The sequence below is a fragment of the Lactuca saligna genome, chromosome 5 (genome assembly GCF_052625555.1).
Source record: "Lactuca saligna cultivar CGN05327 chromosome 5, ASM5262555v1, whole genome shotgun sequence".
In the NCBI taxonomy this organism is placed as follows: domain Eukaryota; kingdom Viridiplantae; phylum Streptophyta; class Magnoliopsida; order Asterales; family Asteraceae; genus Lactuca; species Lactuca saligna.
Genome location: NC_136421.1, coordinates 255,998,615 through 256,011,518, shown reverse-complemented (window position 1 = coordinate 256,011,518; position 12,904 = coordinate 255,998,615). Strand labels below are relative to the sequence as shown.

The following is a 12,904-nucleotide window of genomic DNA, read 5'->3' as shown; positions in this document are numbered from 1 at the left end:
TCTAAATTCCAACGATAATAACATCATAAGAAGATCCCATTTGATCATCTTCACACTTCTTATCATCAATAATTTCATGATTTTAGTCCCAATCCATGCTTCTTCAACATGTATCCATTCAAGAATTGAGCACAATTATAGGGTATCGCTCATTCCTTTAGCAAGTACAATTGCAAATTCATCGATTCTTCCTTCTACAAAATAATTCTTCAATCGTGTAACACTAAGATGAACAGTGAATGTTCATCCTGCCATATTTCATTTAACTTCGTTTCTTCAGAGTTCTATTTTCTTTTCATTTCCAAATTATTCTTCATAATAGTCAATAACGAGTTATGATCATCAATATTTGAGAATAAATTAGAATACGTAGATAGAGACAACAACTTGCTTTATGGATCATCGTCGAATGATACAAGTGTTTTCTCTATAGCAATTCGCTTTGACAATTACAATATAATTTCATATAACAATCCGAGGTATTATAGATGCATTCACTTATCTTATTGACATCTTGTATTTGTAGAAATTAACATTTCAATTTCTTTAAAAGGCCTACCTACCTATAATCATTAAAATCCTAATACCACTTGAGGTCAAAATTAACCTTATCGTTGGAAAGTCTCTTTAAAAGTTATGGACTAAATCTACCAATTTTCGAGCAAAAAAAACACTTGACAAATGAGAACTTACAATATCTGATTAATGAGAATCATTCCATTTCTTTAAGTTATGGAATGGTTACGAACGCTCATGAAGTTTCTCTCTTTCTAGAAATATTTATGTCAAATGAGGAGAATATATACATTACTAAAAAAAAATCTCAGTAAAATAAATGAGCTAAAATCTAAATTAAGATTCTAATACCACTTGAGGCCAAAATAAACCTCATCAATCAAACATTTGAATTTCTACCCTTTGTCCAACTAAAATCACAACATTTGCAAAACCAAAAAGCAAGCACATGGAATTAATAGCAACATTCTAGCATCAACAATGCTAATTACATCCAAATTTGAAAAGCAAGAGATCAAAATCCATTTTTTTTCATGCACACAAAGCTAAAGAATCGGCATCTCCCTACCATTTATCACATAAAAGAAACAACAAATTTATATCTAGATAAAAATTTTCAGTATAGAAATTGATACTTGCAGCATCATGGGGTGTCAACAATGAGCAGTGCCTCAAGTTCTGCTCTGCGACGCTCAAGATCCTACAATATTACCACGTCTCAATAAGGAAAAGGTTGAAAGAAATTATACACAAGGGTAAAATGGTCATTTTCATCATTCAGCACACCAATTCAGATGTTCTAACCAAACTTACCTGCAGATCTTTAATGGCTTGCTGTGATGATACTTCTTTGTTTTGGCGAGCACGTTTGAGAAAACCAAGGCAGAGGACACCCTACAAAAATTCCAAATTTAGAATGAAAGTTTTTTGAAGTTAAAAAGGCATAAGGACATAAAAACAATGAAATATATATATATATATATATATATATATATATATATATATATATATATATATATATATATATTTCATTTTGTCTTACTGAAAGAACATAGATGAATCCACAAGCAAGGAGCATGTAACTTGCAATGTCCCGAAGAAGGAGCATCTCATGCCTCTCTCCATATATATCAGGATAAGCTCTTGTCATAACAGCAACACTGAAAATATAACAATGATATAAATTACAATACTGCAGATAATTTGGTACTTTTAAACTATAGGGTGGATGATATAACATATAAGTCTATAAAAGGTAAAGTACATGTAAATATAGACTTACAAGATTTGCAGCATGCCCCTCCCAGCCCAATATTCCAGTACCTGAAACACACGATTTTCAATCAGCAAATCCATTAAGCTCTTAAGAGTTTGAAATCATCTCCAGATTGATAAAATACGTGACTAGATTGGAGGATTTTAACTATTCATGTGTTGATTCTTTATTATTGAACCACTATTGGCGCATAAGAAGGGCAGAAATCAAGCAAAGTAGCCCTTGATGTTAATTGAAAAGTAGCATGGGATAATATTTCCATCAAGAATGTATACAGTGTTTCATATAGACTGTAGGCAGGTAAAAAGAAAATCGAGATTCGAGACAACCTTCCAGAATTTGATGATGAATGTCCACTCTGTCTCACCGACAATCACAATAACCGCAATGATCACGGCATAACATCGAAATATACCATCAAATATCTGCAAAATACGTAATATCACGACGATTTTAGCTAGAAATGTTTTACTATCTGTGTGTAGGGAAAGAGAAATAGATCAACGGCGTACATCTGAAACGTTTTTGAAAGATCTGATGGCAGACAGGACATTAACGATAATGCACAGAACAGAAGCCATGACGGTTACGAAGCTGAAACACCGACATGTAGCGAGTACCGGGTCGGGTTTGGCCTTGATTTTGGGGTTGGTGCCGGTCGTGTTTGATGAACTGGAGGTGGCAGTAGTTATCGGTTGCGACGTCTCTCCTTCTTCGATATCTTTCGCCATATTTTCCGGCGAACTTCTTCGGCTGTCGGAACTCAGAATCGCCGGTGATCGAATTAGGAAAGGGCTTGCGTTGTGTGTTATTTTCCGGTGGGCTTCTGCTTGTTGTAATGGATCGGCGTTAATTTGCTCGTGTAAATCACAACCATACAAAAAAACGTGTATTCAATATTATAAATTTTTTTTTTTTTTAAATCTATTTATAAAACAATAAATTATAGTAAAGACAACGTCGACAAAATTGCAAAAATAGTCCTTTTTGTTTGTCAAAAATCCCATTTTGGTCCAAACATTTTAAGTCTAACACCACTAGTTCAAAATAGGATTTTAATTGTGCTTTTAGTACCTCCAAAATATAAAAAGACTTCCGTTTTTAATTGTTTTTTACTTTTCTTTTCATTTATTTTTTAATTAAAAAAATTAATCACATCTCTCTAAAATTATAGCGACGATCAGAGATTACAAGCACCATCAGAGATCATATCCACTAGGTCAGACCACCTCGTTGTCGAAAATGTCCAACCCAAAGTCACTTATGGTTTTTCAATGAGAAAGAAAAAAGAAAAACAAATATAGGGTTTTCAGACTTTGGACATGGAGTCGCTACTATATTCATCAGTAACCTTGTATCGCCATAAATCGATGCTAGGGTTTTCAAACCCTTAATGGTAGTGATGGCGTTAAACGGTGGTGATGTTCTCTCGAAGATAAGCATTGTAAGAGATAGGAGTGGTTTTGGGATAGGAGTAGGGATAGTATTTTATTTTTATTTTTTTATAATTGCTGTTTTAAAGAGCTTTTTTTCTAGTTTTTGCAATAAAAGGAAAATGAAAAAACAAAATAAAAAAGGTAAAACATTTATTTCATGTATTTAAAAAAAAAATAGACAAAAAATGTAACAAAAATCTTGTTTTGGACACGACAAGCCCAAATCTTTTGGATCCAAATGACAATTTCACAAACCTTGAGGACCATTTTTGCAATTTGGTCAATAGTAAACTTATATTTCAAGTTATCCTCTCTTTTTCGCTTTCTAAAATTTGGATCACGATGGAAAAAGTTAGCGATTAATTTTAGAGAGTTTGTGTATTTAATAGGAGGTGTAATACCTATATATTACAGGGTAATTAAAAAAATAAATTTAAATGTTTAAATATTTAAGAATTTTGGATTTATAAGAAAATAAGAAAGATAATGAGTTATTAAATTGATTTTTTTATCATTTAAATTTGTATAAACAAACAAAATAAACTAATAAGTTTTAATTTTGAAATTTTAAAATAAGAAGGTAAGTTCATTAATGAAATTGAGATTCATTTATTATAATATTTATTGTAATTATTATATAAAAATATTATGTGAAATTTAATAAATTAAAAAAACCAATAAAATAACATGTGGAAAAGAAATTAATTCAAAATAACCACAAATAACACTTGACAAATTGAATGAGAGTATGACATGTAATAAAAAAAAAATATATTTATTAGAGTAGATTTATTCAAACAAAATGAATAATTTATTTTGATCCAAAAAAGACAAAATTACAAAAAAAGACAAAATTGCCAAAATAATGTATGTGGTTGTCAAAATTCTATAGTTTTGATAAAAAAAAATTGATAGCACATCAATCATCCAAGTTTGAATCTTTTAGTGATTTTGGTTCTTATACATTTGAAATTACTTTTATGCCCTTATAATTTATTTTTCCATTTTTTAATTATTGTAATACTTTAATTAGTTTAATTTACATTTTTTTTATCTTAAAACAAATTCTTTCCTCTCTAGTAAATAAATATTTTTTGTCACTTGCCACACTCTCATTCAATTTGTCAAATGTTATTTTATGGTTATTTTGATTTTTTTTCCATATGTCATTTTATGAGTTTTTCTGTTTTATTAAATTCCAAATAATGTTTTAATAATAAATGTAGTAATAAATTGATATCAATTTCATAATGAACTTATCTTTTAATTTCAATATTCTCAAAATTAAACCTTCTTTTATTTATTTAAACTATTGTTTAAATATAAAAGATAAATAACACTTTTATTATAATAATTCATTATTTGTCTTGTTTTCTTATAAATTCAAAGTTCTCAAATATTTTGATATTTATATTTAACTTTTTTTAAAAAAAATTAAAATATGTAATACATGGATCTTATAACTAGCAAATAAATAAATAATCCAACCCTTTTCTATCTTTATTATAGTAGTGAGGAGAGAAGCCCATTCATCACCAACTCCACCTCTATAACCGATGCAATTCTCTTCTATCCGGAACCACCGTTGGCGGCCATCATTCTTGCCATAAACCACTGTCAGCGGCCGTTATTCTTTCCAGAAACCATAACAGACTTCTTTATGGGGGAATGTATTTTTTCAATGAAAATCATAACAAGCGACGTGTGTATGTGTTTCATCAGAAACCAAGACATCCGGCAAACTCCAAAACTCCAATACAACCCCTATAATTGTCCTCTTCCTTTTTTTATTCTTCTTCTTTTAATTCTCGTTTTCCATTTTCTGATGACGAACACCAAAGCTTCGTCATCCTTGTCAATTACCACCATCTTCGCCACTTCTCCCTCCATCTCCCCAACATGTGTGCTTCGATTTGCTATGCCATAGATGAACCACCACCTGATCACTCTTTATTGTTATCGTTTGTCTCCTATATCATTTTTGTTAAATCTGTTGTCAAAGTTATGGTTTCCAAAACAGAGGTTAATGTCCAGCGATGACAATGAGGTTCACACTTATATCGCAGTCGATGAGGTTCACACTGATGTCGACAGTTTGGTGTTGGTAGCGGTCAAATCTTCAAATGCCTACTGCTCCATGTGAGGGTTTTTTGGGGATGATGTAACGACCCAAAAATCAAGGATAAAAATTTCATTTTTAGTATAGCTAAAACATTGATACCATTTGTCCCAAACATTTCAAATCATCATTAAGTAAAACATTCATCAAAGTTCATCCCAAAATCATATATAGCGGAAATATGGGTGTGTGCAATGCGATCAAGCAGAGCCCTTCCATTCCAAAACAATGATACCCAAAACCACAAACAAACATGTAAGCACGAAGCTTAGTGAGTTTCCTAGAGCATACCAAACACACAATCCACATATCACATATCATATCATGTTAGCTATAAAAGCTACCTCTACCACATAATACATATCAATTAGCTATAAAAGCGACCTCTACCACATATCACATATCAATCAGCTATAAAAGCCATCTCTACCACATAATACATATCAATTAGATATAAAAGATACCTCTACCACATATCACATATCAATAAGCTATAAAAGTTATCTCTACCATTAGCCACAAGGCTATCTCTACACTTAGCCATAATGGCTATCTCTACCCTTAGCCATAAAGGCTATCTCTACCATTAGTCGTAAAGGTTATCTTTACCATTAGCCATAAAGGCTATCTCTACCCTTAGCCATAAAGGTTATCTATACCCTTAGCCATAAAGGTTATCTCTACCATTAGTCGTAAATGCTATCTCTACCACATATCACTGCATAAATATGCCACACACCTCTACACAACAAGTATACCAACTATCATAAAATGGGTCGGCCTTAGTGTCTTAGACCCATTGGTATGGTGAGAAGACTCACCTCACACTACTGAAGTCTCGCGGATAAAATCTAACTGTTGGTTGACAGGTTCCCGAACTGTTAATCATCAAAATGACGCCTAATTAATAATTGGGTTACAATACACAACCATAATCTACACTTGGGGTAAATGGACCATTTTACCCCTAACCTGGGTTGGTTCACAACCAAGGCCCAAAATCACACCTTGAAGGCCCAAAAGCCCAATAGTCAACAAGGTCCAACATATGGCCCAATTTTCCAAATTGGGCCTAAATCTCTACATAGACTTATTTTAAGGCCCAACCAATTATTCTAATCCAAGCAATTGGCATTCTGATGGTCCACTAAGGCCCAAAGTCCACTACCTGGCCCAAACCGAGGCCCAAAACACTCCAAGCCCATAACTGATGAGTATGCGGGGCGTACTCCCTTGTACGCTAAGCGTACTGGCTGAAGGTGGTGTACGTTGCGTGTACTTGCATGTACGCCTAGCGTACTCCTCTGTTAAGCTACTTTTCCAATAAGTGCTTAATACTCTACTCTAGAAGCTACAATTATAGACCAAGTCCTATTCAACGTCTTAAACCATAAAGTTGCTTACTTGATGGCTTTGCATGAACCACGTAAGCTCAAACTCCAAAAATGATAAACTACTTCCATGAAAATGGTCTTAACTTATGCATGATGTAACATCCCAAAAATTCAAGCCAATTTAAAACTTTTTATAACATTTAAAACCATTAAGTCATTACAATTTATTTTCAAAATAGTGTAGACATCAGAGTATCCCCATAATCAATCAGGAAAATATAAGGAGGTGCACGATCACGCCTTCGCCTTCCCGTTATCATCAGAAGTACCTAAAACAATAATCGATAAATGTAAGCTCGAAGGCTTAGTGAGTTACCCCTAAAATACCAACGTCATAGAGACATAACCATATCACATAACATATAAGCAAACAGATACAACATGCATAATGAGCCATCAGTCTGACTGGACTGACTCAGGTCCTCAGTCTATCTGGTGTTGGATTAGATGTCTAAGCCCATAACTATTATTGGTATGTACTCGACCCGAGAGTAGCATGGTCCATTTAGGTTGCACTTCACCGGAACAATTTGTATGGTTAGTCTTTTAAGAATAGTATGTCTATGGTTTATTAATATATTATAAGTTATAATATACTAATATGAAATCATATTGTTTAATTAGTATTGATAAAGAATTAATTTAGTGATCAAAAGGAACTAATTAAATACAAACTCTTATATATAGGATGGGCCAAGTTCATTTAGGTTGGGCTAAGCTTGTATGGATAGTCCATGGAGTTTTTAACCCATGCATCCTATGGAAATGAAAGGTCATGGGTATTAGGGTTTACATGGATGTAACCCTAATCCTCCATACTATATAAAGATGTATTTGGCACATGAAATGGCACTAGTGTGTGAGTAAACAAGAGTGGGTTGATTTCTAGTGTAATTATCATTCTCTCAAGTTTTCCAAGGTGTTTTGGTTATTTGTGATTCCACTTGAGGCATCCACATTATTGGTGCTAGGCTCTTGAAGCTCCAAGGAATCAACCACAAGAAAAAGGTATGTCATCCTTCTAAGTTTTATATTACAAGTACCCCATGGTATGTTAGTTAGGATGAGAACCTAGGAAAAATCATATTTGCATGTATAATAGAGAAAACATAGATCCAAGGTTTCTAGGGTTGGATGTACACCATAGGAGTGTTAAAATGCTCAAAACACTTCAGTGGTATCAGAGCCTAAGCTTGTTTTCATTATACTTGATGTCAAATGCTTTAAAAAGTCGAAAATCTGTTCACTGTTCAGTGGACCCGACGAGTCCACAGGGGGACTTGATGAGTCCAAGTATAAACTCATCTCACTCATCGAGTAGGATCTTGCACTCGGCGAATAGGAGGCCATGTGTAGATTTTCGAGTTTTGTTGCTGGAAATGGACTAGAATCATTACCCTAAACTGTTTTGGACTTATAAAGCCTGTTTTTGGTGTGGTAATGATTATGCAAATCCATTTTCAATGGTTATCATCAAATTTTCAAGTTTTATATATGTTTGTATGATTCTTGAAATTGTTGATATAAATGTTCATACTTATGAGTTTTAGTAGATCATAGGAATTATTTGCAAATTGTTTGTTAGTGTAATTATTGATCTAAATGTCAATTAATGGACTCCAGAACTTGTCCTAAAGTATGGAATTCCAAAATTTTTTTCTTTAAAAACCATTAAAACTCATAAGTTATAGAAATGAAAAGTTTTTGAATAGTTTCAAAACTTGACCTCAAGTGTTGGAATTTGTAAAGTCTCACATACACTTTAATTCCAAACCCTAGAGTTTTAAAAGTTAAAATTCAACCCTTATACTTTATAGTATTATAAGTTAATATATATATATATATATATATATATATATATATACACACATATATATATAAGAGCAAGTCGGTCTTATCTTTAGTAGGCCTTATTTACGAATCCGGTCTATAAGGGAGTATAAGGTTGTTGCCTATAAAATGGCAACTTAATGGGTGTCCACTCTCACCTACCGCTTCCTTGACTGGTGGAGGGTTGTTAGCCGAACGGGTAGGACAAGGACTGTAATTCTCATTATAAGTATAATGATAAATATAAAGTAACTAAACCTTTTATAAATTCTCAATCTTAGTTACTTTAGGAAAATGTGAATTTGGTGCTAATCCATGAAATTACACTTTGTACATTACCAAGTCATTGGTGGAGCATGTGTGGGTAACCGTCACACTAACATGGACTAGTAAGAGTGGAAAAGGGTGACTTAATGTTTATCATAGATCGGTGAAGCGCATGTGGGTAATCGACACATCGATTAGGTGATAAAATTAAGGGTACAAAGTTAATCTGCATGATTATTCGCACATTGTTTGTGATCCTCGACATCCCAATCACAAACTTAAGAGGGAAAAATCGAGATTTAAACATGCCATTGAAAAGTTTAATGAATCTCAAAAGATCTAGGAGTTTCAATCCAATTAAAACCTAATACCTAGTTTCGTTTTTCATGGTGGAAATTGGTGAATCGTCATTTGCCTACCTTCAAATATTTTGTGGCTTGGATTACGACATCTCTCTTCTGAGTTATGAAATATTGTGTTGGGTCCTACCCTTAATATTTCATATTGGGTGTTATATTAAGGACTTAAATCAACTAACTTGAATTTCTCCCATTGTAGATGTCTAGTTCAGACAACTATGGTCTTCCTAAATCCCTTGGAACAAGCTTTCCTAATGAAGATGATGTCCCGTGGTTGGATCATGGAAATCATACTTCTCTTCCTCCACCTCCTCCAATTATTCTCCCTGACCCACAAGCTCGAAGACTTGAAAAATTCAAGGTCACTTAAGCCCTACTTGCAATGAAACATGAAGATGGAAGGCCAGTGTGCACACATGTCTTAGGATGAAGGCACACTGATAGGCTGAGAATGTTGGGTGTCATTTTCCCAAGGAAGTTGGCTATTGACTAGGTTCTTCAGTCACTTCCTGAGCCATATAGTGAGTTCATTAAGGACTACTATGTGACAGACCACGATATGACCCTTATTGATCTTACCTATTTGCTTGTTGCTGCTGAATTAGCAATGATTTGGCGCACTGGAAAAGCAAATTTGGGTGGAAGATCTACTTCTCAAACTTCCATGGGCATTGACAATAGAAACATTGGAAGTCCAGAAAAGTCTTCTCTTCCCAATGGAAAGGGATCGACCATGGTCAACCCGGTTGACCAAAAGGCAAAGAGAAAGGCTAAGTCTGAGATAGTCTCGTGTACCATTCTCAAAGAGTCTATATGTTTCTATTGCCAAGAGAAGGGGCATTGGTTGCAAAGCTAACCTGACTACCTGAAAGATTTTAGAGAAGGTAGAATCAAAAAGTTTGACTCTGCTTTAGGTAAGTCCACTATCTAACTCAATTAAGTTCCTAATTGATGATTCTTAATACATGATGTGACTAGGTTGCATTTTAATGTTTTTTAGGATCATTTAAAAGAAAGGAAGCTTAAAAGAAGAGTATGTTGAATTTGGTCGTGAAGATGGATTTTAATCGCATGGTTCGAAGATCGGATTTTTGAGCTGCTGCTTAGGAGTTATGATAGATTGCTAGGAAATATGTAATAGCATAGTTTTTTTACATGTAACTGCATTGTAAGGAAAAGATTTTCCGCATTTTATAACTAAATAAAATTTTGGTTTCGGTTTATTTTATATCTCCTCGCAATGGCATTTATGTGAATTTGATGTTTGTATGTTTCTAGCAGTATTGGGAATATGAATTTGATTCTTTCATTTGTGGTAGTGTCTAAATTTACCAAATAAGGAAAGATTCCATCACACAAGTTTCGATTGGACCGAAACTTGGAATCATGCAAGTTGTATTGTATGATGAATGAGAATTTTCATCTTTGGAAAATTAAGACGAATTCTTTGTTCACATGTACATGTGAGTCAATTGAAGGACTATGGGATCGAGTACACTTTCTTGTGCACTGGTCAAGTCCACCACAAAGATCGATAAGATGTTCGTCATGATTTACTAAAGTTTAGTAAATATGGTTATACTTACAAGTTTATGTACAATTATGAAACATTGGGAAAGTTTCAATGTATGGCATAACGAATGAGAAGAATCAAATCAGGCAGAAAGATAAAAGTTGTTCAAATCTAAAAATATAGGAGAGTACTTTAGTATCATGTTTTATGATTGTCTTAATGATTATGAAACCATATCACAATTTATCCTCTAAGGACATCTTAGTGCATTCTTATGGCTAAGAAGAAGAGTCATAAATTGTTGAAGTGGTTAAATCAAGAAGATGAGTCATACTTCGTTCCAAAGCAATTCTTAGAGTCATACTCCAAGAATGTAACTTGAGTGACATATCTTAAAGAAAGTTTATAACACTTGTCAAATGTAGAGTAAAATGTTTTCTACTCTTGTACATTTGAAATTGGTAAGTTGTGACGTTTTGGATAAAACAAAGACCAACTAAGGCCAATTGTGTGAAGTGTTTGTCTTGATAAGAATCTGCACTATCTCTTGAATATTTGTTTGTCAAGGAATGGTTTTTGGAAAAAGAGAGTCTTATATGTCAAGAGGACAGTGGGAGTCTAGAAGATCCTGAGAGAGTTTCAAGAACTAATCAAGAAGAAAACCTGTAGTGTATCACTAGCGCACAACCTGAGGTTTGTAACCTATCGTGTTGACATATTCTTATTTCTGTGCCTATTCCAGTTAAAGTTAACTATGCACATGAGTTCTACAAGTTCTTAATTGCTTGCATAACAACTTGGAAGCAAAGGTAAGCCTTGTGCTTCCAAGTGCAAAGAAGTTAAGATTCAACAAGTTCAATCCATATGAGTTTGAGTTTGTCACTAACCTTGTCTTGTAATTATGGTTTTGACAAATTCACGTGGATAGGAACACATACACCATAAAATCTAAGTGTCATAAGATTTCTCTTCGATTCATGAAAATGATGGTGAGGAAATGCTTTCACTGAGAAGATTTTAAGGAGATAGCAATTGTGATATTTGCATTCTTAAATTCGATCATGATTACGACATCCCTCTTCATGGTTTGAATTGTGAGAATGGCAAAATGTCTAAACATTATGATTACGACATCCCTCTTCATAATTGTTTAAACACACATGTGAGCTATCTAAGGAGAGGTGTATGATTTTGAGAAGCTAAGATAAAGTTTTATCGAAACATCTCATATCAGAAATCTGAACTTTGGTAATAAAAGTCAATAAAGTATTGATTTCTAGAATTCTAGTTGATTTATAAGTACATGATCAGAGTTAGTAGGAGCATAAGTGTTATGCTAGTAAGATAATAATTATTATGCTAGTGGGAGCATAATTAATTATGGTAAATATTGCAAGTTAGCAATGTTAATTATAGAAAACAAAAGTTTTAATTCGTGAAATTGTAAGGGTTGAAAAGGTTGTATTTCTATAATTAAGGGAGAGGAATTCATACTTCATTTCAAATCTAAAAGCTTAGATTGTGAGATTTTAATCAAATTTAGTCATGATTACATTATTTGTGTTCTATAATTCAATTATGATTACAACATCCCTATTCATAATTCGAATTATGAGAACATGGCAAATTATAAAAATATTGTAGCAAAAAGAATGGCCAAGTATTGTGTCTTTATGTGAGACATCATGAATCGTGTCCCGTATGCTTCATATATAGTATTGATTGCATGTGTTATAATATTTATCCGTTCTAAATTTCCCAAGTGTCTAGGCTATTAAGAGGGAAAAAGGAATAGAACCGGATATGACCGAGATTAAGCAAATGTCGAGGACAATCTGAGGTTTACCAAAGATTGGTTGCTCATGGACAGTTGGAAGTATGATGTAAATTTTTGGAAAGTACCATATTGAAATATTCTGAAAGTAGGCAACTTTTATTCAAAAGTGATAGTCAGAATGGCTTCATAGGTGAAAGTTATTCATTAAATCTATGTAAGATTAGAAAACTCAATGCAAGAAGAATGTTCAAAGGAATGTACTTTGAATTTGAGACTTTGTTTCCATGGAATTGATCTCCATTGGAATACTATGTAATGTTTTTTGACAAGTCTTTGTGACTTTGTGCATAGTCATTACAAGAGGATCAATACATATAAGTTTAGAATCTAACAGATTTCGGTAAATGGCAGGAATTT

At 33.2% G+C, this 12,904-nt stretch overlaps 1 protein-coding gene across 1 annotated transcript; it reads right to left on the bottom strand.

Annotated features, from left to right (window-relative positions):
• Nucleotides 1-940: 940 nt before the first annotated feature.
• Nucleotides 941-2,684, bottom strand: LOC145047449 (vacuole protein). Its single transcript, XM_078995719.1, has 6 exons — nt 2,305-2,684; nt 2,122-2,217; nt 1,799-1,839; nt 1,559-1,676; nt 1,330-1,410; nt 941-1,216 (listed from the first exon to the last, which is right to left on the bottom strand). Exons 1-6 carry the CDS (start codon nt 2,521-2,523, stop codon nt 1,160-1,162), a joined length of 612 nt encoding a protein of 203 aa, XP_078851845.1. The 5' UTR covers nt 2,524-2,684; the 3' UTR covers nt 941-1,159.
• Nucleotides 2,685-12,904: the final 10,220 nt, after the last annotated feature.